The following is a 23,536-nucleotide window of genomic DNA, read 5'->3' as shown; positions in this document are numbered from 1 at the left end:
GGACTGTTGCTCTGTGCACGACTTGGACTGTACAGAGCTTATACGGTGTTGTTGTTTTGGTTGTTACTGTCTTCATTAGTGTTCCTCTAATGATCTTTCACGATCACAGAAAGGCAGAGGTGTGTGGTTGGTATGAGCTGATTCAGCCTACAGCATTCCCTTGAACCTCTCTCAGCTCTTGTCAGTACCCTGCATCTCTCTCTCGCTTATCAAGAAACCCTCAGAAACGGCTCCTTTTCTGCGAAGCACTCTGCCCCATGCTGTCTTCCCCTAATAATGCAGATGTGGTTTTCACATGCAGGGTTTGAGGTTTCTTTTCGCTTTTACACAAAACACATGATCGGCAGCTTTGACTTTCTGGCACGAGCAGTAGGCTGTGTTTCTGCACTGCTGATGACGTTGTTGTCAGGGATTTTTTGTAAACACTACACCACTGCTCCCCCCTTCTCCCCACCAAAAAAAGAACCAAACCAAAAAACCCAGCCTGCTTGTTGGCAAGGTATAAAAAGTTCCCAATAAAATACATTGAACAAAACAGAAATATTGATAATTACCCGTTGGGATCTTATTCTATCTCCAAGTCTGGCTGCGATTCATCTTGGTTTCCTCCAGAGCAAGTCCCGTGCACGGGCTGTGCACAAACACACATGGGCTGGGGGTTGTGCTGTGCAGGGCATGCAGTAGCGCTCCTTGGCTTCTGTGGTGGACGACATGTTGGGAAGCATCATGGCAGACGGATGCATGGTGCCACAGACCTGTGGCTTCCTGGCCTCTTTGGGTGCTGCAGGAGGCTGGGCTCCCTTGGCATCTCCAGCAAGGATGGACCCAGAGAACCCCATGACCCAAGTCCTGCTCTTCAGCAGCATGTCTCCTGTGCTGGCCCTCACAAGTTACTAGCATTTCAAAAACCAGTCTGTCCTGGGCAGACACAGCTGGAGAGGGATTTATTAGGCCTTGTGCTCTTAGTAAATTAAGGCAGCTGAGTGGGAAAGTATTCTGCACAGACACAGCCACCTGGAACTTGAGGAGGAGCAGATAGGTGAGATGGGTTCTATTTCTTCACAATGGGGTGGCAGGTGGCTGTGCCCACGCTTTGGACACTGACCTGTAGAGGGTTTTATTCTGGCTGTGAGTGTGGGCCCTGGGTACTTGCACATCTACCAGGGGACTAAACTTCAGGAGATGCAGTGCCTTGTACAGTTCAGAGCCCATTCTGTCATTTTTCTTTCTAAATCTCTCACATAAAAATTATATATGATCACAAACACAAGGCAGGTCAAAATAGGTCCCTTACATGGTTTCCCTTTAACAGCCATAAAGTCTGTCTACCCTGAGGATATTGTGCAGTAATTCAATATGCAGGAGAGCCCTGTGTTCCATGCAAATGCTGTTTGGTTTTCTGAAGGGTTTGGATAACTTTCATAACGTGTAAGCATTTCAGTGGAATTTCGCAGGAAATAACAGCCAGTCGTTAGAGGGAGCAAAAAGTAGGGGGCTAGTATAGCATCTGCATGAAATTGCTTATGGTTATCTTTTTATACACATTGTAATTAATAGAAGGTTTTGATTTACACTGTTAAGTGTGAAAACATCCCCAGGCAAAAATTAATCAAATGTTATGTCATGCTGTAAACTACAACTAGTTCTTTGTTTGACTCAAAAAAAAACTTGCCAAGCAACAGTTTTCTCTCCTTGTTTTATTTTTGTCTTCACCCCACTTCCCTGCCCCCCTCACACTTCAGCTGGTCCCAGACTCCCAGAAAACTTCACAAGTTGCAAATTGTCTCCATAGTTTTCCATCAAGCACAAATTTAAGCCTGAAGATAGATGAGGTGTCTCAGTTCTCTCTTTATTTTCCTAGGTTTTTGGTTTGGGGTTTTTTTTTTTCCTTTTTGATAAATAACAAGAGGTTTCTACTTATGATTTTCTGCCCTCAGGGCTTTATCATTAAGATTAAATAACTGTACTCTCAAGCATACCACTGAACAAACATCTTTTCAATTATGTGAGTAACAAATGCTTTAACAAAGGAACTATTGAAAATTCAGAAAGCTTCCCCCCTCCCCAAAATTTAAAAAGTATCAGATGACAGAGGAATGTAATTGTTTACCATTAAAACAGATCCCTAGCTGTCCTTTTAAAACATCTGAGAACGTGCATTTTTTTTCAAAATTTCTGGGGTTTCAGCCTCAGCAACTTAGTGGCCATTGCTAGAGTCAGCAGGAGTCCTTGAGTGCAAAGTGCTGGATAGTCGGGCAGTGCCTTTAAGTGCCTGCAAGCAGATGATCTCTCTCTCCTGGTGGGGAATTGTTTTCCCACCTATGTCCTTCCTTTCACCCAGGAGTTTGTCCCAGCAGAATTGGGGCACGCTGAGTGCTGCCCAGTGCTGCTGGGTGCATTGTCACCTGAGCAGAGAGGCCCTTGCCAGGCGTGCCCACCATGCACCTGTGCCTTGGCACTGACTGGGTGCTGGGGGCCTGCAGTGCCCAGAGCCTGGGGGTGCCAGCAGTCCAGCTTGGAGTCAGTGTCACCCATGGCAGTCTCATTCCTTGACATGCAGGAGTAGGAACAGACTCAGCACAGGGGACAAGCCCCTTTTCCCTGCTGGGAGCTGAGAAGCCCCAGGAGAGTGCTGCACAGTGAGAGGTGTGTGCCATTCTCTTTTGCAGGAGCAGCACTGATGAGTAAGCACCAACATCTTGTCCCTCAGACTGCCCAGCAATGCTGGGAATCTCCACCTTGTACTTTAGAATTTTGTTAACATGAAAGAGAATGCCCATAGCTTGTTCAGCTTTCTGCAATATAGATGTAATTCAGAGCTCCCAGGGAGGGTCAGCAGGATTTTGGAGTCCTGCCAGGAGACCTGCACCCCACAGGCAATGCAAAATGGCATCTATAAGCTTGTTCTGAGCCTAGGGACCAAGCATTGTAGGATGGATGGACCTACCAGAACTCCATGGACCTACCAGGACTCCATGGACCTACCAGAAAAAATGCATGTCTGCCTTTAGATGCAGAAATGGTGACTATGGCCAAAACAGAGCCTTGTAGTGGTTTTGGTAGAGAGAGCTGGGGAAGTTGCTCTGTGTCCACCACCCTTCCTTTGACTCCTTTCCATGCTGTAAATCTGTGCCAAAGGCAGAAGACTGGAGTTGTTCATCTCCCCCTGCTGAGCCCTAGGATCAGGAGTGCCTGAGCTTGCCTCACTGGACTGCGCAGTTAAATCGGCAGCTGTGTTTGTAATGTCACTAATTTCCAGTTTACTTAAAACGAAGTGTCTTTGAATTCTCTTAGAGCAGCGCTGTTCCCACCTTTCAGCAGTAAGCCATTCTCATTACCCACCAGCACTCCCAGTGGGCTGTGAGGAAAGTTGTTGTTGAAAGGATGAAAGAGCCATTTCTTTAAGGAAGGAAAGTTCTTTGGAAAGAAAATTGAACTCCAGCATATTTTGTCTTTGCTGATATAATACGTGCCAGTTTTGTACTTCAGACAAATGCAAATAAAGCCGTTGCTATTGTGTTCTGCACAAAAGCACGTGAGGCTTGCTTTCATAACCCCTGCATTGTACAATGCAATCCAGGGAAAGCAGACTTCAGGAACACACTGCTTCATTTCCTGAATGTATTTTATATTCCCATTTTGGAAAACAAGCTGAGACCTTAAAGTTTGGGTTAGTCCTCTCCCTTCTTTCCTGGGAATGTGTCACTGGTGCCCAGGAGAGCTGCCTCCTGTTCCTGGCTATCCCCACCAACTGATTGTCATTGAAGTTTTCCCTTGTTGTTTCCCTTGCCTGCATTGGACCAGTGCTCAAAGATTTTTTTTTTTGAAAAGCAACAGTGTAAAAAAAGACAAGACTTCTCTTGGGATCAGAGCTCAGGCATTCCTGCTGGTCCCTTAAAACAGCTGAATGTTTTGCCACTGACTTTCTAGGGGAAAAGAATCAGGTTTCTCTCACTGAGGTTACTGATAGGGGCCCATTTTCACCACAGGGGCTGTCCCAGCCCTGCACTCAGACCCTCTGGCTGCAGGGGCTGTGGGCAGCTCTGCCCAGCTGCTGTGAGGACATCCTAGAGCAGATGGGTGCCCTCTTGGACTGAAAAAACTGGTTGTCTTGCCCCCCAGCTCTGGTAGTGCCTGCAGAAGAAGGAATTGGAGCCACCATAGCCTTATGTGCTCAGGAGGAAAGCATTTTCTAAATTCCTACCACTAAAGAGACCTATTGCCTGTCCCTTTTCAGCATTTTTGAAGCTCTAACAGCTTAATGTTCTCATGATTTACATTAGCATCTAATCCTTGCATAATCTCACTAATCCCTTGGCCCCAAGATATCCATTGGCAGTGAGTTCCATGGGTTAACTGGTTGCTGTATTCATTTGGTGGAGCAAATTTAAATCATTTTTCATTTTTGTTGCAATTAGCCTCCTTAACCTGGCCAAGGATGCGAATGGGGCAACATCTCCCAAGGAGTGGACTTTGATATTTTAAGGCCTTCCAAGATTATTCTTGTGGCTGAGAGGCTCCAATGCATCCTATTTTGTGTTGGGCTTGGATCCCTGGAGAAAGTACAATGATGTCAATGGGAGACATGCTGAAATATTTTATTCTGCCAGAAAGAAAACAAAAATAAACACTGAAACAGCGATACAAAAAAAAATTTTGTAGGGGTTGTGCTGAGTTGCCTCCTTCCCTCCATCACCCTGTGTGTCCTGGGCATATGGTTCCTCCCCAGCCCAGAGCCCTGTCATATCCATACACAGTAGGGAGAATTAAAGAGGAAACTGGCAGCCTTAACATTTAATTTCCTTCCTCTTTCTGGGCTGGTCAGATCCTTTGCATTATTGTAACTATTTTTTTTATCATGCCTATAAATAGATGTGCTCTCATGTGTCCTGTGAAGCAGAGTCAGGCCAAAAAAGTCATTCATTCTGCATAATCAATACATATAGTGGTTACTGGCTCAGATGAGAACTTGTACTGTTAGTTCTGTAGCTGGGAAAAAAAATGTTGACTAATAAAGATTAAGGGCTTTTTTTTCTTTTTATGAAATGCTAATGATGAAGACATGTTTGATATACTGTGAAATACATTTCTCTAATACGAAGTTTCTGCTTTTTGTTGGGAAAGAGATTTAGTCCCTGGAGGATTTTAGAATTTGTAAATATAAAATTATCTGCTTCAGTGTTTTCTAAAAAAAGGTTGGCAGAAAGCCAGCTTACTTACATTACTGTAATAGATTTGCTGACCTCTGACATCTGCTGCAGAGAAGTACATTGAATTTTTCATAATATCAGATGATGCAGATCTAAAAACTCGGTACACTGCACCATTATTTAATTCAGGACTTACTAAAGGAAAATCTTTTTTTAATAGCAGTTTATACGTGATTAAACTTAATATTGCCGATTGTAATAAATCAGGATTAGTATAGTACTGATTTGTTAATCTAACTTGTATTGATTTTAAGTTGTCTTTATTTAAAAAAAAAAGAAAAAGAAAAAAAGGAAAAAGACTGGCTTTTCACAGTGACTGAATTTAATAAGAAGCCCTGTGATAGCAAAGACTCCCCTACTGTTTCTGCTCTTGGCTGGAAAATGTTATTCTTGTATTATTCCAGGAAAAAAAAAACCTCATGCTGCTAAAAATCTGCTGCCTGTGGAAAGATTTTTTTAATACACTAGTGCTTACATATTCTATTTATGTTAATTGACTTATAAATAATACATTTTATTAATGTTAATATTGGAATCTTGATCATGATAAAGAGCCTTTTATTTGGTCTTCTTGCAGGCTTTACAAGTAAATATTCTTTAGACCACAAAATATTCCCCCTCTTTTCCTTTTTTATGAATACTTTTGTACTTCCCCCCCTGTCGGGAAGTACAGCCACAGTTCAAAGCGACTGAAAACATAATTGTTGTTTCCAACACGCGATACATTTGAGGTATCTGGATCCAGTTTTTTGGACGTTGTCTTTACATCTCCTTGCGCAAAGATTGATTAAATCTTACCTGCACTGCAAATATTTGACCAAGAAAAAAATATCTTGTGCTGGTTTCAGACATGTCACATTCTGCTAAACTATTTGGCTAACAGCAGATCGCATTCTTCCGGTGTTGGGCAATATTGACCTTAAATTGGCTAAGCCGGCTGCTTTCATGGCATGTGAGCCGGCTGCTTACATGTTGAGAGAGCTGTATTAGCTTTATTACTCCTGCGCTATAAAAACTTCTAATAATCAAATGATAAGATCATATCCTGTGGGTAATTGTGTTGTACCATGACAGGATAACTGAAAAAACATTCAGTGAAAATTGCAACCGACGGAAATCTCTACGTGAAGAGGCAATTGCTGCTGTTGCCGGGCTCGGTGCTGCTCCCTGGGGTCTCGCAGCCCGCGTTCCTGCCCGGCTCCTCGCCAGCCGCCCCCCAAAGCCACCTCGGCCGGCACTCCTTTGAAACAAGGAGGGGAAAATCCTAGAACAAGCCATCCTTGTGTTTTGACTCAGTTTTACCTTAGTCATGCCGCCTCCCCGATACACGAAACATTTAATTCCAGATTTCCTGCCACTGGCTCCAGGCCACTGACCGGCTATGTGAAATGTATTTTTACTGCTGTCGGCCTGCCAACTGCTGAGCTCAGTGAAAAATAACTAAAATGAAAACCTTGTACTCCCACATGAACCCTTAAGATCAGAAAAGGAAATTTAAGCCACGGTTACTAATTAGCACCCAAGCTAATGAGTTCTGGTGAGGTGCAGAGGCAGGAGGAGGAGGAGGAGTTTGGGTCCCGCGTTACCCTACAAGGCTCAGCGGAGAGCACGCGAGCAGTGATTAATCATGTTGGCCCGGGCCTTGCTCCTGGCCCGGCCATAGCCACTGGGTTAATCCCTCGGCATCTTCCAGGGAAAGGCTCGTTCCTGGGGCTGGGAGCATCTCTGTCCCCCATGAGGCACCGGACAGCGGCTGAAACCTTTATGGATGGAATATGTAGATTTTTAATGGGCGATGCGTTCCCATGGAAACAAAACAAAGTCAAACACTCCCCTCGCAGTGCTAACAATTACTGTAATAAAATGTGTTTTTATTAAAAGCGACTTTAAATACTTAACACATGGCAGAGCAGCCTCGGCACTGCCCTGTGTGAAACCCAACCTTGCCTGTAAGTGAAGTCCAAAGTGCTTTGTGCAGCGCGGGGAGGAATTTGGTGTTTTCACCAATATTTGTGCTTTGCAAATGAAATGTAGCAGCCTCAAGTATGAACAGGATTATTTTTTTCTCCTTCTGCTTAGTTATGCTTTTTTTATATAAACATTACCTGTAATATTACAGTGGGAAGCAGGTATTTGGCAACTACGCATTATTTTGCTAAGTTTGCATAGAGGGAGCAGTTTCCAGTTTTAGCAGCTGTAACATGTTTAAACTCAGTTTGTAATGGGATCTGAAGATGAATATTCCCTGTGGGCTCTGCTTAGCTTCATTACTGGAGCCCTGCCAAATTCAGGGCTAGAAAGTATTATTCACGCCTCTTTGCACATACCATGTCAGAGCATGCTCAGTTAATGAATTTTGTTTCTAATACAGCATAAATTAGGTTTATATTTTAACATAATTTATGTTGTATTTTATTAAAAAGTAAAATATTATGATCACGAGCAATCTAATTCTGCTCTCTTAAGCCCAAACTGTGTTTGAACATCTAAGTATGTAAATCAAAATTGCATGCTTAGAAACTGATTCTAGGATAACAAACGAATATCTGAACCTAAGAGGTTTCTGCCTTGGAGTCTTAGATTAAAGATAATTAAGGATTCCTGGTATTTGAGTAGATCTGTGTTATTTATAAGCAAAGTACATTTTCTTCACAGAGTCAACTTGTCTTTTTTTTTTAACAGATTATGTTTGCTGTATTAATGTTCATATTTTTAAAGTCTGAGTCTTATATTAATCCCACAGTGAGTCATTAATCATACTAAAATGCATTATAAAAACTTTAATCACTGAAGTTGAAACTGAGATTGTAATGCAATCCATCCCTTTTAATTATATCAGTTATTTTTCCTTTCAGATCAAGAATTGCAAAGGGAAAACAGAGAGATTAAAACTCGGTGTGTTTGATGCTTTCAGGGGAGGATATTTTTTGTTTGTGTTTTTTCCTTGTGTTTTTAAAGCACTTTTGTGCACTTTGTGGCAGACAGCTCCACAGTGAAGAATTCCTTCATATTTAACTCTTCTCCACTTCTTCCTTAAGAAAGGCTCTGGTGACTGTCACTGCATGGGTGCCTTGCACGGACATGGCTGGGCTGGCACTGGTGACGGCCGGGCGGGTGCTGTGCCCACCTCACAGGGTTTCTGCAGCCCAGCTCTCCTGGCCCCTTGCCACATTCCTGGCACTCGCCCTTGCAGTCAGGGGAACCAGCAGCCTGGAAATTGTGTAGCTGTTACCAAGTTGGCTATGGCTTTGTAGGTGTTTTCCTGGGGCTTGCTGCATGCTGTTAAAGTTGGGGAGGGAAAATAAAAATAAGCAGTGGAATTTTTTTTTTTTTTAATCAGTCTAAAACATAATGGCTGATATTCTCATCTGGTACAAATTGTTGTAGCCACACAAACCACTGTGAAGTTACTGACAATTAATCCACACGAACTCTTAACTCCACTGAATTTATTCCACATTATAATCTTGCCAAATAAATTGATTTCTTATACTTGGATTTATAGATGTAGAGTTTAAACTGTTGCTTTTATGGCATGGAAGAAAATGGATTTATTAAGTAAACTGCTCACAGCAGATACTTTTTTTTTCTTTGCTAGAACAGCAAAACCTGATCAATTATTTGTTCCTTAATCCCCTAGATTAATCCTGCCATATGAAAGATTTATTAAAGGAGAGGAAGATAAGCCACTGCCTCCAGTGAAACCTCGAAAACAGGATAACAGTTCCCAGGAGAGTGAAGCAAAAACAAAAGTGTCTGCAACAAAACGCATCAAAAATGAAAACCAAAAGAGCAAGAAGGAAAAAGATAATTCACAGAAACCCCAAGATGCATCTGAGGTCTGTTGCTTCCCTGCTTTTCAGTTTTTCAATTAAAAATGCACAGCTTTAATCACATGAAATCCAGTGATAAAATATATAATTTATACTGGAGAATTCCAACCAGTTGGCCTTTTAGTTTGCTCAGCAATGGAAATTCAGCTGTTGTGATACTATCTGTGCTGGGATTTTGCTGGGCTGTGAATGGCAGCCAATTTGCTCCATATTGCACAGTGGGGATGGCAGAGGACCAGGCTCTGGATCTGACTAGTACCAGTTCTGCTCATTGTATTATACAGTGGTCACCATTAACAGATCAGCAGCTGCCAAAGGGAAACCACACAACTACCACAGTTATTTCCTAATCTAAGTATAGGGTGCGGGAACCTCTAATATTGTTGATAATACTGTGGTAACTGTTGGACACAGCTGATTTTTATAATGGTAACCTCTGGATCAGCCCTTCTGTGCTCACAGATGTATGCATGACTGTGAGAAAACATACTGCTCCCTAGGATTTTTGTTATATTATACTAAGTTTTTTTTTTAACTGAAAGGTCACATTTTGAGGGAACCACCTTCCAAGCCATGAGATCAACTTCCCTCTCCCGAGCAGTAGATGGCTTTCAGCTGAGGTTCCTATTCAGACATAATAGGTTACTGTGGTGTCACTCTGCTTCACATGGGCATGCCCCAGTTTTCCACATACAGCCACGTTACTTGCAGGCATAGGACAGCCCTGTAGAAGAGAGTTTGTGTTCACAGCTCAGGGTAAGATTGATGGTAGAACTCGTATTTGTCTGCAAATAAGTGTAAATTTCAGGTGTTGTTAAGTGATGCAAAATCAATGGGGTTTTTGCTCCAGTGTTATTTAAGCACCTTCCTTTGCACATCTGCCCACTCTCCTGTGCCCCGCTCACACCGCATGTGAAGGAGGTGGTGAAGCTCCTCACACACAACCCCTGCAAAACATGTTGCTTTTCCTGTCTCAGTCTGCCAGATCACAGCAGCCTTCAAGGCGCTGCAGTGAAAGTAAGTATTTAAAGAATGTCGAAACACATGATGTGCCCGGCAGACTATGGCTGCTCCTTTGACTTCATTGCGTCTGGCAGGTACAGAAGTCCTGGTTCTAAACTTGTTTGGAAATTGTATTGAGTCAGCTATCAACAATCCTCCTCTTCATTGTTTTAAAAAAACAATGCAGATGCCTCTGAGACTCCATGTACCCAGTTTTGAGAACAGAAAATTTGGGGTTTCATGTCCCGCTACCTCTTTAAGTTTACAAGGACAATTCAGTCTCCCATCCAAAGAAGAATTTGTGTTTTAAATAACAGTACCATTAATATCTAATTTAAGAACAATCCCCAGAAAGACTTTTTTCTTATCTGTAATTTTAAAGTAGGGAGAGCCCTGTTTGGGTAAAATTAAAGAAAAAAACAAAAACACATTAAGAGGAGAGTGTGCACAAACGTGCTTCAGTCACTGGAAGGTTGCAAGACAAGTTGCCCAAAGCAAGGAGAAGTGAAGTGAAAGCTTCTGCTCCCTTCCCTTGTCATTCCTTCGTCCCTGATTATTTACTGAGGGTCTTGGATCAGGAAGACACATTACACACTATCAGTACCACTGCTGCTATGCCCAGCATAACAAGTCAGCAACAGAGCAACAGCCTTCACTTTGAATTTCCTTGCTTTTGTTGTTCCCTATCTCAAACTTCCTGCTGTTTAAACTGAAGTTATTTTTGTGTGGATTGCAGGAAGAGTTCCTAAGCTGCGCTTATCGGAAATGTAGGGAGCTTAGATGAGACAATAAAAATGTACAATTATGGCAGTTCCCTATTGTAAAATGGCATCTTTTATAGCAGAATTAATGTCTCCTCCCTGACTGGGGTGGAAGACGTGTCCTGCCCCTATTTGATCAGGGCAGGCTATTAAGTATCTTGATCTCCATGTCGGTCACCATACAGGTCAGTGATCACACAAAGCCCCAGCAGTGAAGGGGCTGCAGTGTGGATGTTTCACCCCTGGGTGGGTGTAGGGCTCCAGAACTCATCTGTGCTTTGCCATATGGAAGGCTCCATGCCCAGGATGTGGCGCTTAACAGGGGTAGCAGGCTGGAGATGTTCAGCTCCTTTGGGTGGAGCAAAATCCTGGTGTGCTGGAGCCAGGCAGAAGGTTGCTTGTCTCTTGCACTGGAGCCATGCCTTGGCAGTGGAGCCCCATTCCTGGACCCTCATCTAGGCACAGCACTGATGGGGTATTGCTCTGAGGGAGAGCCTTATAGCTACCAAATAAATGTGTAGGCATGTCCCCAACCAAGCCACCGCTTAAGCCATTTCTGCATCTGTCCTGGAAACTGAGCTGGAAGAGCATAATCCAGTTACAGATGTGTGGTGGTCTCAATTGCATGTTCAACTCATTCACCATTAGAAGTATGCAGGGAGAGAATATAACTTTAATTTATTAGGATTGCATTTGCCTTTGTGCTCTTCACTGTTTTCCTGCCATCACAATGACATTGTCAGTGTAACAAGACACCAGACAAAATGCTATTAGCCTTAGACTGCACATTTCCTCACAATAGCTGAAACTTCAATCAAAGTATTGCTTAACAGAAACAAAGAGCAGAATGTACAGTTATTAAGTATGATTCTCTTTTTTTTTTCTCCTCCTTGCTTTGCTCATCTGTCTGGTATTTGCCTGTAATTTTATAAGCTCAAGAGACTAGCGATGGTACTTTGTAAAGGACCTAATGATGGTATTTGGCTGCAAAAGGCAGCTACGAGTTTAAAAAGAAGAAGTTAGGATGACTAACAGACACTGTAACTAATAGGCCATCCAAACAGGAATATTTAAAAGCAGCTGTGAAGAAATAAATCTCTGAGAGGGTTAGATTCGTTAGGACCATCTCCAATTCCCTGCTCCTGCGACAGACCATAAAGCAGCATTTAGATGATAACTTTCTCGGTGCGTCTTATCTTTACAATGAAGGAAGAAAGAAAACAATAATAATAAAGGAGTCGCACAATGCTGCTGTTTTATGACTGTCTTCTACCATGACATGTCAGAGGAGAGTGACAGCAGTTTTGAAAAGGGCTGTCAGTCAGCTGGATCGCAGATGGGATGCTCTGGTGACCTCTGCGGGTCATAGTTCAGGCGGCTACATAATGGGATGAATAGTGTGAATTGTGCACACACGCTGTATTAATGGGGGAGCAGAACGAGCCACGGTCCCATTGACGAGAACGTATAAAAGCCATGTTTGTAATAGCAGGCACACACACTTACTGAATGTTGACAACTTCATTTTAATCCGTTAATAAAAAAATGTGTGTCCTAGTTAAGCTGTGGCAGTGATTTGCTGCCTACAATAGGGATTTCTAGTATGCCATTTCTATCATTTTCACACTTTAATGCAGCACTGGGTGTGAATGATCTCCTGTGTGATCACTGAATTTTAAGATAGCTATGAAGGAGAGACTTTAGGGAAGGAAAAGCGTAGGAATAGTGTGGTTTTCTTGGGTGAAGTTGGCTGGTAGGAGAAATTTCTATAGCCTTATTGTTTGTGTCATGAAATCTGCTCTTCTGCATTTGCCTAATTAATTTTAAAAGAGTGTATAACCTCAGCATTTAGCTATCTGATCAAGCCACCAGTGCCTCTCATCAGGTTACAACCATCTGCTGTTTGGAAATGCTTTATTGTAACTCTGACAGGGATGGTGTATTTTTTAATATTTCCTGGAGATACTTCTCTTTCTTTGAGTCCAGTACCTGATGTTAGAGTCTTCACATGCCAGCAAGGTGGTTGGCAAGTCCTTCTGTACAAGTAGCCAGCAGCGTACTGTGTATAACCTTACAAACAGGCTGCCAGAACATACTGCATTCTTACTATTGTCTGTTGAATCATTTCATTAGGTTTCATCAGAACAAGAGAAGGATCAAGAATCAGCAGACCAGAAGAACTTCCCTGAACATCCTACAGTGGGAGAGGTGAAACAACCTGTGCAAGGCCCTCCATCTCTTTTACCAGAGACAGCTCGAACACTGCCTCTGGAGAAGACAGACATGACAGAAAACAGCACCAACAGTGAGAAAGCCAAGGAGGAGGTTCAGCACTCATCCTCTTTCTCAAGTGTTTCTGTGCCTGCAGAAGAAGACACTGTGCTGGATGCCACTGTCACAAAACGATTACACCCCTCAGCAGATGCCCTGGAAGACACAAAGCCTGAACAAAAACTACACAAAGCTTTTACTGACAGCCTGGAAAGTGAACCTCCAGAAATGCCCTTCACAGCTTTCCCAGTCCATCTGCCCACTCAGAGCGACATGGAAGATGAGAAACTGCCAGGGATGGCCGATTACATCGCAAACTGCACAGTGAAAGTGGACCAGCTGGGAAATGAAGATATCCACAATGCACTAAAGCAAACACCCAAAGTCCTGGTGGTGCAGAACTTCGACATGTTTAAGGAAAAGGAGCTGCCCGGGTCCATGAACGATGACTCCACCTTCAGTTACACACCACTGCTGTACTCTAAAGGTAATCCAGGCATCATGTCACCCCTGGCAAAGAAGAAGCTGCTGTCACAGGTCAGCGGGGCCACGCTCTCGTGTAACTATCCTTATGGTTCTCCTCCACCTTTGATCAGCAAAAAGAAACTCAGCAGCAGAGATGAACTGTCCTCAGGTGTATCGCAAGGTCCCCATGCCCCTAATTCTGATCCTGTAGCAATTAATAGGCCCTCAGTCATACAACATGTACAGAGTTTTAAAACCAAGGAAGAAAGGAAGTCAATTAATAATGTTTTTAAACATGACATGCTAAGTAAACCGGATCCTCAGCGCTGTGATTTTTCAAAACATCACCTCAGTTCTCTTGCCGAGTCATACCTACCGAAGTTGGATATCCAGGACTGCAAAGATAAAATGAGTGAGAAAAGGGCACTGCAGCACTCCCACGTGCCCACTTTCTTGGCAGATTTCTATTCATCACCTCATCTGCACAGCCTTTATAGGCACACAGAACACCACCTTAATAATGAACAGACATCAAAGTACCTCCCCCGGGACATGTTCAGAGAGTCTGAAAATATTTCTACTTTTACTCAACACAAACACCAAGAAAAACTAAATTTAAATTATCGGTCGTCTTTGCATCAGCAAGAAAAAAAGGCAACAGTGGAGGCCTCTTCAGATGATCAGCCAACAGATTTGAGTCTTCCAAAGAGCATACACAAACAGACTGCAAAGGTTCCAGGCTCCAGTCTCCCTCACTCATCCACAGCCCAACAAGAATGCAAAGGGATCTCCCCATTCCAGGCTGGAGGCAGCCAGACGGTGAGCCTAGATTGTAACCCCAAAGCTTGCCGTGTGTCCCCTATGGCATTGACAGCCCCAAAAAAACACAGTGAGTTGCTCCACAGGTCTGGGAAGCAGCAGGCCCAGAGGCTGGAGAACCTGAGGAAGATGGAGGGGATGGTGCATCCTATCATCAGCCGCAGAACGAGCCCTCAAAACGTGGGGACTGCCCGGCCTCTGAAACGGAGCCTGGAGGATTTGGACAAAGTTATTTCTGAAAAAAAAATCCGAGCTGTCTCTCCTATTCACTTACCAAAGGAGACCCCGGCGAAAGACAAGGTTCCTGACCAAGAGGGGGAAGGTAGCAAGTCAGTGCATGGCCTCCATTCTGGCAGCATGCTGGAAAGCCACAAATTTCCCCTGTCAGCCCCCATCTTCCCAGGCTTGTATCCGGGAAGCCTGTGCACGGGGCTGAACAATCGCCTCCCACCCGGGTATTCTCATCCCCTGCAGTACTTGAAAAATCAGACTGTGCTGTCCCCACTAATGCAGCCTTTGGCTCTTCACTCCTTCATGGTGCAGAGACAATTCCTCACGTCCCCTGCAAACTCCCAGCAACTGTACAGACACTTAGCTGCAGCAACACCTGTAGGAAGTTCCTACGGTGACCTTTTGCATAACAGCATTTATCCTTTAGCTGCTATAAACCCTCAAGCTGCATTCCCACCTTCCCAGCTGTCCTCTGTACATCCCAGCACAAAACTGTAAACCTCCTTCACTCACAAAGAAAGGTCTGAGGAGAAAGTTCAGTTAGCCACATTCCTCCCCCTGTGACGATGTCTTGCAGATTTAGCAATCTGTATTTTTGTCAACCAGGATGCAGTTGTATCCTGCCTAGAGGAGCGTCTTGGAGTTGGATGGAGACAGGACTGCTTCTTTAATTCTGGCTCCCACATCAGCCCCTCATCCCTTATCCCTGCCCTTGCAAAAAAGAAAACCAAGCCAAAAAAAAAAAAAAAGCCAACAAAACAAAAAAAAACAAACCACACAAAAAAAAGAGAGAAACAAAAACACAGAAAAAAAGGAATTTTTTTGGATTTTGCGTATGTGTTTTCTGAAAGGACTTGAACATGGTAAGAGCAGATGTTCAAAGGGAGCCGTGGAAACGCAGGCCCAGTCCTGAGCTCACTAAAGCCCCAGTGAGGGCTGTGTTTGCCTTTCACTGAGCCAAGGACCAGAGGCTGTGCATTGTTGCAGATGAGTCAAGGACTTCAGATGAACCTGGAAAGGAGAAGTGGGCCGAGAATCTGTACAATCAGTGGATGTGCTTTTTTGGGTAACTTTTCCTGACTTTTAAAGATTCAATCAATGCAATGTATAGTAAAACGGCAATAGATTTTTTCATTTTAACACTATTAGAACAGAATGGTAAACACTGTTTAATTTGACTGTACATATCCACTTCATAAACTACCAGTGTCACATTTGGTCACAATAATTTATATAGTTTCGTTTGTCCAGTATATTCTGTGCTCTTTATGTTTGTTTTTCTGTTTTGGGTTCTTATTTTTTTTTTAAATTAAACAGTCTCATTTTATCTGCAACTTTTTTAAAGGCTGTGGCTGTCCTAATTTTTTTTATTACGTGTTTATAATTTTTCCAGTTTCTTTATACTTTTGAGCAGCGTTTTTGTTTCGTTTTTGTCGTAACGTTTACTGTTTACAAACTGAAGCAACTGGTTCAGATTAATCTTAATGGTTATAAACATACTGTAGGTGATGTTATGGTGCAAGGATGCGAACAAGGTTCCTTTCCCCACGGCCCACCCCTTTGAGATGCTGAGCATCTCTCACCCTCCTCCTGTTGTTTCGATGGCTCCTGGGCTGCTTCTCCCCTCCCACCGAGCTTTGCTTTCCTGTATCGTGGTCTGTGAATTTGTCGAGCGTTGTACTTAATCTTACCTAGGCTGTGAAACCTTCCTGCCTACCAGAGAAACGGTCTAGAAAACAAAATCTCCCTGGCTCAAGCTGCTGAATGACAAAGGAGTGCAGAAAACAGATCTGTGGTTTGTGTGAATGTTGAGAATTTCAGAAGTTGTGAGAGGAGCCAGTGTGGATCTGAATCAGAGGCTTACAGGTTGTTTCTGTGCCTCCCAATGGGTAAGGGGATTCTGTGCAGTGGTTGGGATGGTCCTTCCACGCTCCCACGGGGATCTCGGCCTCTCCCTGCACATCCTTTTGCAGGGGGAAAGCCCAGGCATGGAGAGGCTGGATTTTCCTGATGAAAGAGCTTCCCTGTGGATGTATACTCACTTTGCAGGACATCACCACTACGTAGCTGAGCACAGACATTGATAAAGCAAAGTGTCACTTGGAGGCTTTATACAGTGTGAAAATTGGTTGTGATTCAAACCATCTCAGTTACTGTTCAAAGACAGTGTACTTGATATGAAAAGATAAAACAAACTACTAAGAAACACTTTGCATGCTAGGCATGTCATTAAATTTTCCCGTGATATGAAGCCAAATACAATATATAATGTATCATACTTAATATCCAAAGGTGGAAACCAGAATAATATACTCGTCTACTGTTACAAATCCAGCTTCTTCAATTAAATACTTTATATTCCTGTGGTAAAACTATATTTAATTGATTGATAAACAGACTAGTAGAACTTGGAACATTGATGTGCCAGTGCAGGGTATCCTGCTGCTCCACAAGTCATACAGGAAACAGAACCGCAGGCTCATCCAGGCAGAGGTCGCAGTGTGGAGGACATCTCTAGTAAAGTTGCACTAGATCTGAATCACGTAAGAGTCAGGGGTTTGGGGATGGGGGGGAGGAGGGCGGGGGAAAAGGGGGTAGAGAATATAAAAACCTACAGCAAACACGAACAGAAGCTTGTTGTGTGTTTGGCAAAGCAAATGCTTCTCCTTGTTTTGGTTAAGTTGTGTGTTCTGGAGTTGTGCATTTGTTTACGCAAAGTGTCCAACGTCCCTTTTGGTTATGTCCTGTTGGAGTTTGCTGGTAGGCTTTTTGGAGCCCTGCTGAGGCAGCACAGGGCTGGGGGACAGGGAGTGGGGAAGAAGGCTCCTCGCTTGTCCCTTGAGGAGACTGGCCACTGCTGGCTGGGGAGGCTCATACTGGGCAAAACGTCAGGGCTAAGGAAAAGAAATGGTGGCATAAACCCCCAACAGAAGCAGTGCATTATTTGTTTAAGAACTCTTTTAACAGAAATCTTGGAAATCTTTCAACAGACTATTGAATTCTTCATTGGCTGAAAAGTCTTTTTTTTCCCCTCAATGTCTTAAATGGGGCTTTGTTTGCATTGTTTGAGTTCAAGGGGCCTTATTATTGAATGAAATTGCACAAGCCTTTCTTTGTGCAATCAGACCATTGTTATTGGTAGGTTTGTAAAGGAAACTGCAGAATCTAATTGGCAATAGAGTCATAAATCTATTTACTAGGAGGCAGTTCCAAGAAATGTTGCAATTCAAACGCACTATGTCCAGGATGCATTAGGGATGCTAAAGGTTGTGAGATCCAAAGGAAGAGGCCCAGCAGCAAACGGCTCGTGTGTAGCTTCTGGCCACACTCTGAGCCAGGCTTCGTGAAGCACATGGGAAGTAGGGCCTGATTCCCAGTGTGATTGTGCCCCTGGCCAGGCGGGGTGGGAGCAGGGCAGCAGTTTGTGGCAGGTCTTTTGTGGCTGTGAGCTGGCCTGGTGTGAAGAGCTTGCCCAGTGGGTTCAAGCCTGGGAAGCAGTTTGTCCTAGCAGCAGAGGAGCTGGCTTGGCAGCAGCTGGAGCTCAAGCAGGGCACAAGTGCTGTGCTGCCTCTGCCATCAGCTCTGCCCCATTTGGGGAGATGTGGGGCTGCCGCCTCCAGAGACCAGCACGGGGGTCCCTCGCGCCCGCCAACTGCTCGCTTCCTTTGTGGTGATCAGTGAGGTCACAGCTGGGCCAGTTTTGCCATTGTGCTGATTTTGATGAGCAGTGGGACTTCCTGCACTGGCGTGAGGCGGGTGGCATTGGCAGTGCTGCCATGAGTGCTGTTTGCTGTACATGTGGTTGATATTTTGCTCGTTCTCTTCCTCTTCCTCCCCTCTCCCCCCAGTCTCCCGCAGTTTTAAATATGTTCTAATAACGGCAGCATAATCTACTAGCTGTTTATACTTTTTTAACTTTCTTTTGTTGTAAATATTGTATACTTTTTGTGATTCAAGTTATGTAGCCTATATGCTCTGTAAGGTGATGATTTGTATATATAAAAATGGCCCAGTAATATTATATAGTTTCCCATTTAAAAGGTTATTGAGTAACCTTTGCATTAGTTTAAACACTACCAGAAATAAAGCTGAGCCAACTATAAACACTCAATTTTTGTATGTTTTCCAAATTGTACTTATTAATGCTTTTGATACTGTATTATGTGCCAATAGTTTCCCAATCACATAGCAGGCAAAAGATATTTTGTACTTTTTGATCCACTGTAATATTTAATAAAAAATGTTACTATCTGTTCCCTTTTGTGTTTGATTAATAATTCTGTAAACAGCCCTTATCACATTGGATTACATATTATCCCATCCGACCTTTCAGCCCTCTTATATTGGCTTTTCTAGAGAAAGTATCTCCTCCTGCAAATGATTAGATTAAAGAAATGGAAGTTTGCAATTTCCTCAAGGAGGGAGAGACAAGATCTTCAGTCAGTGCTCCACTATTTTTGCAGTGTACTTGCTTTAGTGTGGCTATGATCATGCTGACTATAGGAATAGCTTTTGAGAGGTTAACTTCCGTGCTTAGCCAATTGCTCCAGTAGCAAATTTGCTCCATTTGCATCTCAGAGTAGAATGTTTTTCTGCCAGTACTGCAGGCTCGAGCTGGGATCTGAAAATTGCCCCCTCTTCTTCCAAGCTCAAACATGGGTAAGGTTCTGGAATCTTGGAGTCAGATGCTAACTACTAATTTTGCTGATGATGCTGAACAACCCTCAAGCAAAGGTAATTTTTACTGTGTTCCTTGGTGGGTCTGAAAAGCCCCCCATAAATCTAGGGCCCCTTTGAGAGCCCATAAGCACAGCAAGTGCTGTTAAACTCCTGGTCTCCATAGATGGGAAAATCCTTTGGCTGTGTGTAGGTCAGGCCTGGGTACTACCCTTGTCCAGCACAGCTCGGCAGCAGCACAGGAATGCCAAGTAGCGACCTGCTAATTCCACATTGTTTCTTAGCTCCATGGTTCTGGAGCCATGGAACAGGGAGATTTCCCTCTCCCATCCCTGGGCAGTCCAGGAGCTGAGGCCATGGCTGATCCTAGAGGCTGGAACTGCTTTGTGCGTTCTCCCTGCACTGGGTGCGTGGCCAGGCAAGCACAGACCAGTTTCACCAGCTTCCAAATACATGCTGCAGTCCCAAAAACAACCATTTCCTCCTCTGTGTGCTGGGAAATACCAGCTTGAGGAGGAGAGCCAGCCACTGGGCATGTGTAAAGGATGCAGCACTGTTGAATCATAGAATATGCTGAGTTGGAAGGGACCCATCAGGATCTTCGAGTCCAGCTCCTAGCCCTGTGCAGGGCACTCCAGGAGTCACAACCTGTGCCTGTCAGTGTTGTCCAAACACTTCTTGAGCTCAGGCTTGGTGCTGTTACCAGCACTGTATGTGAAGTCATGGGAGAAGATGAGGCCTTCTAGCAAACCTTTTCCCCTAATCCACTTCTATCTTTGCCAAGCTGAGGTATTTTTTTCTTTTTATGTTGAAAATGCAGCCAACTGGTGCAAGAGGTGGAGGAAATGTGGACATGTAGAAGCTGGCCCTTGCAGGAGATGCAGAGATGGCCGAGGCAACTTGGTTTCCAGCACCATGCTTTGCTTCCTTGTGGTTTTTTTAGCCCTTCCTAGTTTGTGGATTAATGTAAGCCATCACAGCCTGTTTTTCCAGTGCTGGGGGTGCCTGTTGGGCTGCTTTACCCACTCCTCAGAGTGTGGCTGGGAAGAAGACCCCAGGAGCAGCACCCTGGAGCTTTTCATAGCCAGACCAGCCTGGCCTGTGAGTGGCACTGAGGCACAGCATCCTCCCTTGGCTGGGCTGGGCACTTCCCAGTGAGTTTGCCGGAGGTCACTTGGGGGTCAGAGCACCCACACCTTGGCAAGCAGCAGAGCAAAGTAGTCTGTGTTGACAGCACCCAAAGCATTTGCAGGGAAATGGGCACCTCTGTGGCACACAGTGCACCCCACCAGTGGCAGGTGCGGTCTGCAGGAGCAGAGCTCCACCCAGGAAGAATTTGTCCCCGTTAGGGACTCCAAAGTGCTTCTGTGTTTGAGAGTGAAATGTCCAGTGATCTGAGAGAGGACAAGGGATGCTGTACCCCTGGCTTGCTGCAGACAAAGAGTTTGTCACCTTGTCACACCAGTTTTTCAATTCAGCTGCCAGCAGCAGGGAATTGACAGTTTTGAGGGTCTGAAGAAAAGTGGAGATGCACAGTCTGGTGTTGATGGCTGCAGTTTACTTCCCCTGGCTGATGGCTCTTGGTCCTCTGCTTTGCTGCTTCGCTTTTCCACAGTTACATGGCAGTACCCTGTGCCGGGCTTCTTTCAGAAAAAGAATGTCATTGAACCTGGTTTCCTGATTCCTGGGCGATGGCACACACCCCTTGAGGACCTCACAGAACTTTCACAAGCCTTGCACCCCAGCAGGTAAGGAACAGAGGGCACAGAGAGCTGAAAGACAGTGGAGGTCCTGGGGCAGGATTCCCCTGCCCTGGATGGATCACAGGGAAATTGGCTCAGCCGCAGCTGCGTCCTTTCGGGGCCAGTGATAATCACATGATGATGCCAACCTGTTGAGAGTGAGGCCCTTCCTCTGTCTCTGCCTCACCAGCAGTGTCTCTGCTCTGGAATATATCAGGAACATTTTCTGCAAAGTTTCTGCTGCTGGGAGGAGCTGATCACACACAGACATCACTGTTAATCCTAACTGGCACCCTAATTGCTCTTGGAAATTCAGCGCTCACCCACAGGCTTTCCAGGAATATCATACACCTTTTGCTCTTCCCAAAGCAAAAACAATAGAGCCTGTATGTGTGCCTTCCCAAATTTGGGCACACTCACAACTGAAGTGCTATGGGTATGTATCACCTCTGCCACTGAAGAGTAACGTGGGAGGATTGGATGGTCTTGAGGAAAGCACAAGGAGTGGCCCCCAAAGTATCCTCTACCTGGAGCCGTGGCTGCTAAGGGTTTGCATTCCTGCAGGAGAAAGCCGTGGCTGTGGCCAGGCAGCATCCCCTGCTGCCCCCTGCGCAGGGAATGTGTGTCCAGCCAGCAGGCAGGGATACAGCTTAATCTGTGCTTTCATTTAGCTTTTCAGTTTGTCCTTTACGGGATTAAAAAAAGCGTATTCGCGATGTCAGATGCTCCATCTAGTGCTCACCTTTGGAACGAGCCCCCCGGGTCACAGGCCAGAGGTGCCCTGTCCTGGTGGTTGAGGCAGTAGGGACAGAACCCTCCACGAGAGCCAGCAGACTGGGGACGAATATGCCCAAAAGCTGGTTAAACAAATTCATGAAGATTTTCGTGGCTGCTGAAAGAGCAGTGATTGGGTAAAAGGGCCACATTCAGGAGACCCACAAGTTGTGAATGGTGGCAGCTGTTAAGACCTTCCCGTGCTCACAAGGGTAAGGGGTGCCTGAGGGGCCAGCACGCGTGCCCTGTCCTTGGGTGCGCACACGGGCACAAAAATCCTGGTAGCTCCCTCCTCTTCCTCCTGGTGCTGCTCCTGGGGACAAAGCGGCTCAACAGCTGCTTGGTTTTGGTGATGAGCATCAAAGCAATTAACCAATTGCCTTGGGTGTGGGGGCTGCTCTCCTGGGAAATGAGGGGGCTGAGGATGCCGGGCCCATGAAGGGCTTGTCTAATAATGGAAGAAAGAGGGAGGAAACCCACTGAACTTGCAAGTGTTACTCAGTTTGTTCTGCAATTTAGTTAGGAAAGGAGGGAAAGGCACCCCTATCCCCTCCTCTGCACAGGCCATGCCCCAGGGCATGCGAGGCCGTGCAGTGAGATGCTATGCTGTGAGGGGCTGCCATGCCGTGAGGGGATCCCGTGAGGGGATGCCATGCCGTGAGGGGATCCTGTGAGGGGATGCCATGCCGTGAGGGGCTGCCATGCCGTGAGGGGATCCCGTGAGGGGATGCCATGCCGTGAGGGGATCCTGTGAGGGGATGCCATGCCGTGAGGGGATCCTGTGAGGGGATGCCATGCCGTGAGGGGCTGCCATGCCATGAGGGGCTGCCGTGAGGGGCTGCCCATGCTGTGAGGGGATCCTGTGAGGGGCTGCCATGCCGTGAGGGGATCCTGTGAGGGGATGCCATGCTTGAGGAACTGCAGTGTCATGAGGTGATCCTGTGGGGGGCTGCTATGTTGTGAGGGGCTGCCATGCTGTGAGAGGCTGCTGTGAGGGTGCCATTCTGTGTGGTGATCCATGAGCAGCTGCCATGCCATGAGGGTCTGCCATACCATGAGGGGGTTGTTGTGAGGGGATGCCATTTTGTGAGGTGATCCATGAGCAGCTGCCATGACATGAGGGGGGTTGTTGTGAGGGGATGCCATTTTGTGAGGTGATCCATGAGCGGCTGCCGTGACATGAGGGGCTGCCATGCCGTGAGGGGGTTGCTGTGAGGGCCTGCCATTCTGTGAGGTGATCCATGAGCAGCTGCCATGCCATGAGGGGCTGCCATGCCGGGGGGGGGGGGTTTGCTGTGAGGGGATGCCATTTTGTGAGGTGATTCATGAGCAGCTGCCATGCTGTGAGGAGCTTCCATTCCATGAGGGGCTGCTGTGAGACACTGCTGTGCCATGGGGTATGCTAGGCAATGCAGCAAAACTTCTTGCACAAGTCAGTGAGAGCTGCTTTTTAGCCATTTTGATGGCAAAATTGTTTTTTTATTGAAATAGGTGTCTCACAACCCCCAGGACTTGGGCAAACTCAAATGCCCCCTCATGCTGGGAGACACCAGAGGGGTGATCAACAGTGCCATTTTATTTCAGGGCCACGACACAGAGGTGTGGTAGCTGCAGTGCCATTGGGCAATGCTATGTCCCTTCCATGAGGCAGGTGCCATGATGAGGCAAAGCTGTGGAAGTGCTGGGATGGGCAGCAGGAGGCAAAGATGAGGGGCAGCCATGCTACACTCCCAGCCTACATCCCAAGTATT

General features: G+C 45.3%; 1 protein-coding gene across 6 annotated transcripts in view; it reads left to right on the top strand.

Annotated features, from left to right (window-relative positions):
• The window catches only part of ARID5B (AT-rich interaction domain 5B), a 151,733-nt gene extending 136,368 nt beyond the window's left edge, over positions 1–15,365 (top strand). For all 6 annotated transcript variants that reach the window (XM_071438620.1, XM_071438618.1, XM_071438619.1 and 3 more), the window contains 2 exons: positions 8,851–9,049; positions 12,940–15,365. In XM_071438620.1, the coding sequence (XP_071294721.1) occupies positions 8,851–9,049; positions 12,940–15,090 (2,350 nt within the window). In that variant the 3' untranslated portion in view covers positions 15,091–15,365. The remainder of the gene's footprint in view (positions 1–8,850; positions 9,050–12,939) is intronic.
• Positions 15,366–23,536: the final 8,171 nt, after the last annotated feature.

The sequence above is a fragment of the Agelaius tricolor genome, unplaced genomic scaffold (assembly GCF_023055355.1).
Source record: "Agelaius tricolor isolate 1412-34295 unplaced genomic scaffold, bAgeTri1.0.p SCAF_13, whole genome shotgun sequence".
In the NCBI taxonomy this organism is placed as follows: Eukaryota; Metazoa; Chordata; class Aves; order Passeriformes; family Icteridae; genus Agelaius; species Agelaius tricolor.
Note: the sequence above shows the minus strand (reverse complement) of the source record. Positions and strands in the feature narration are given on the sequence as shown.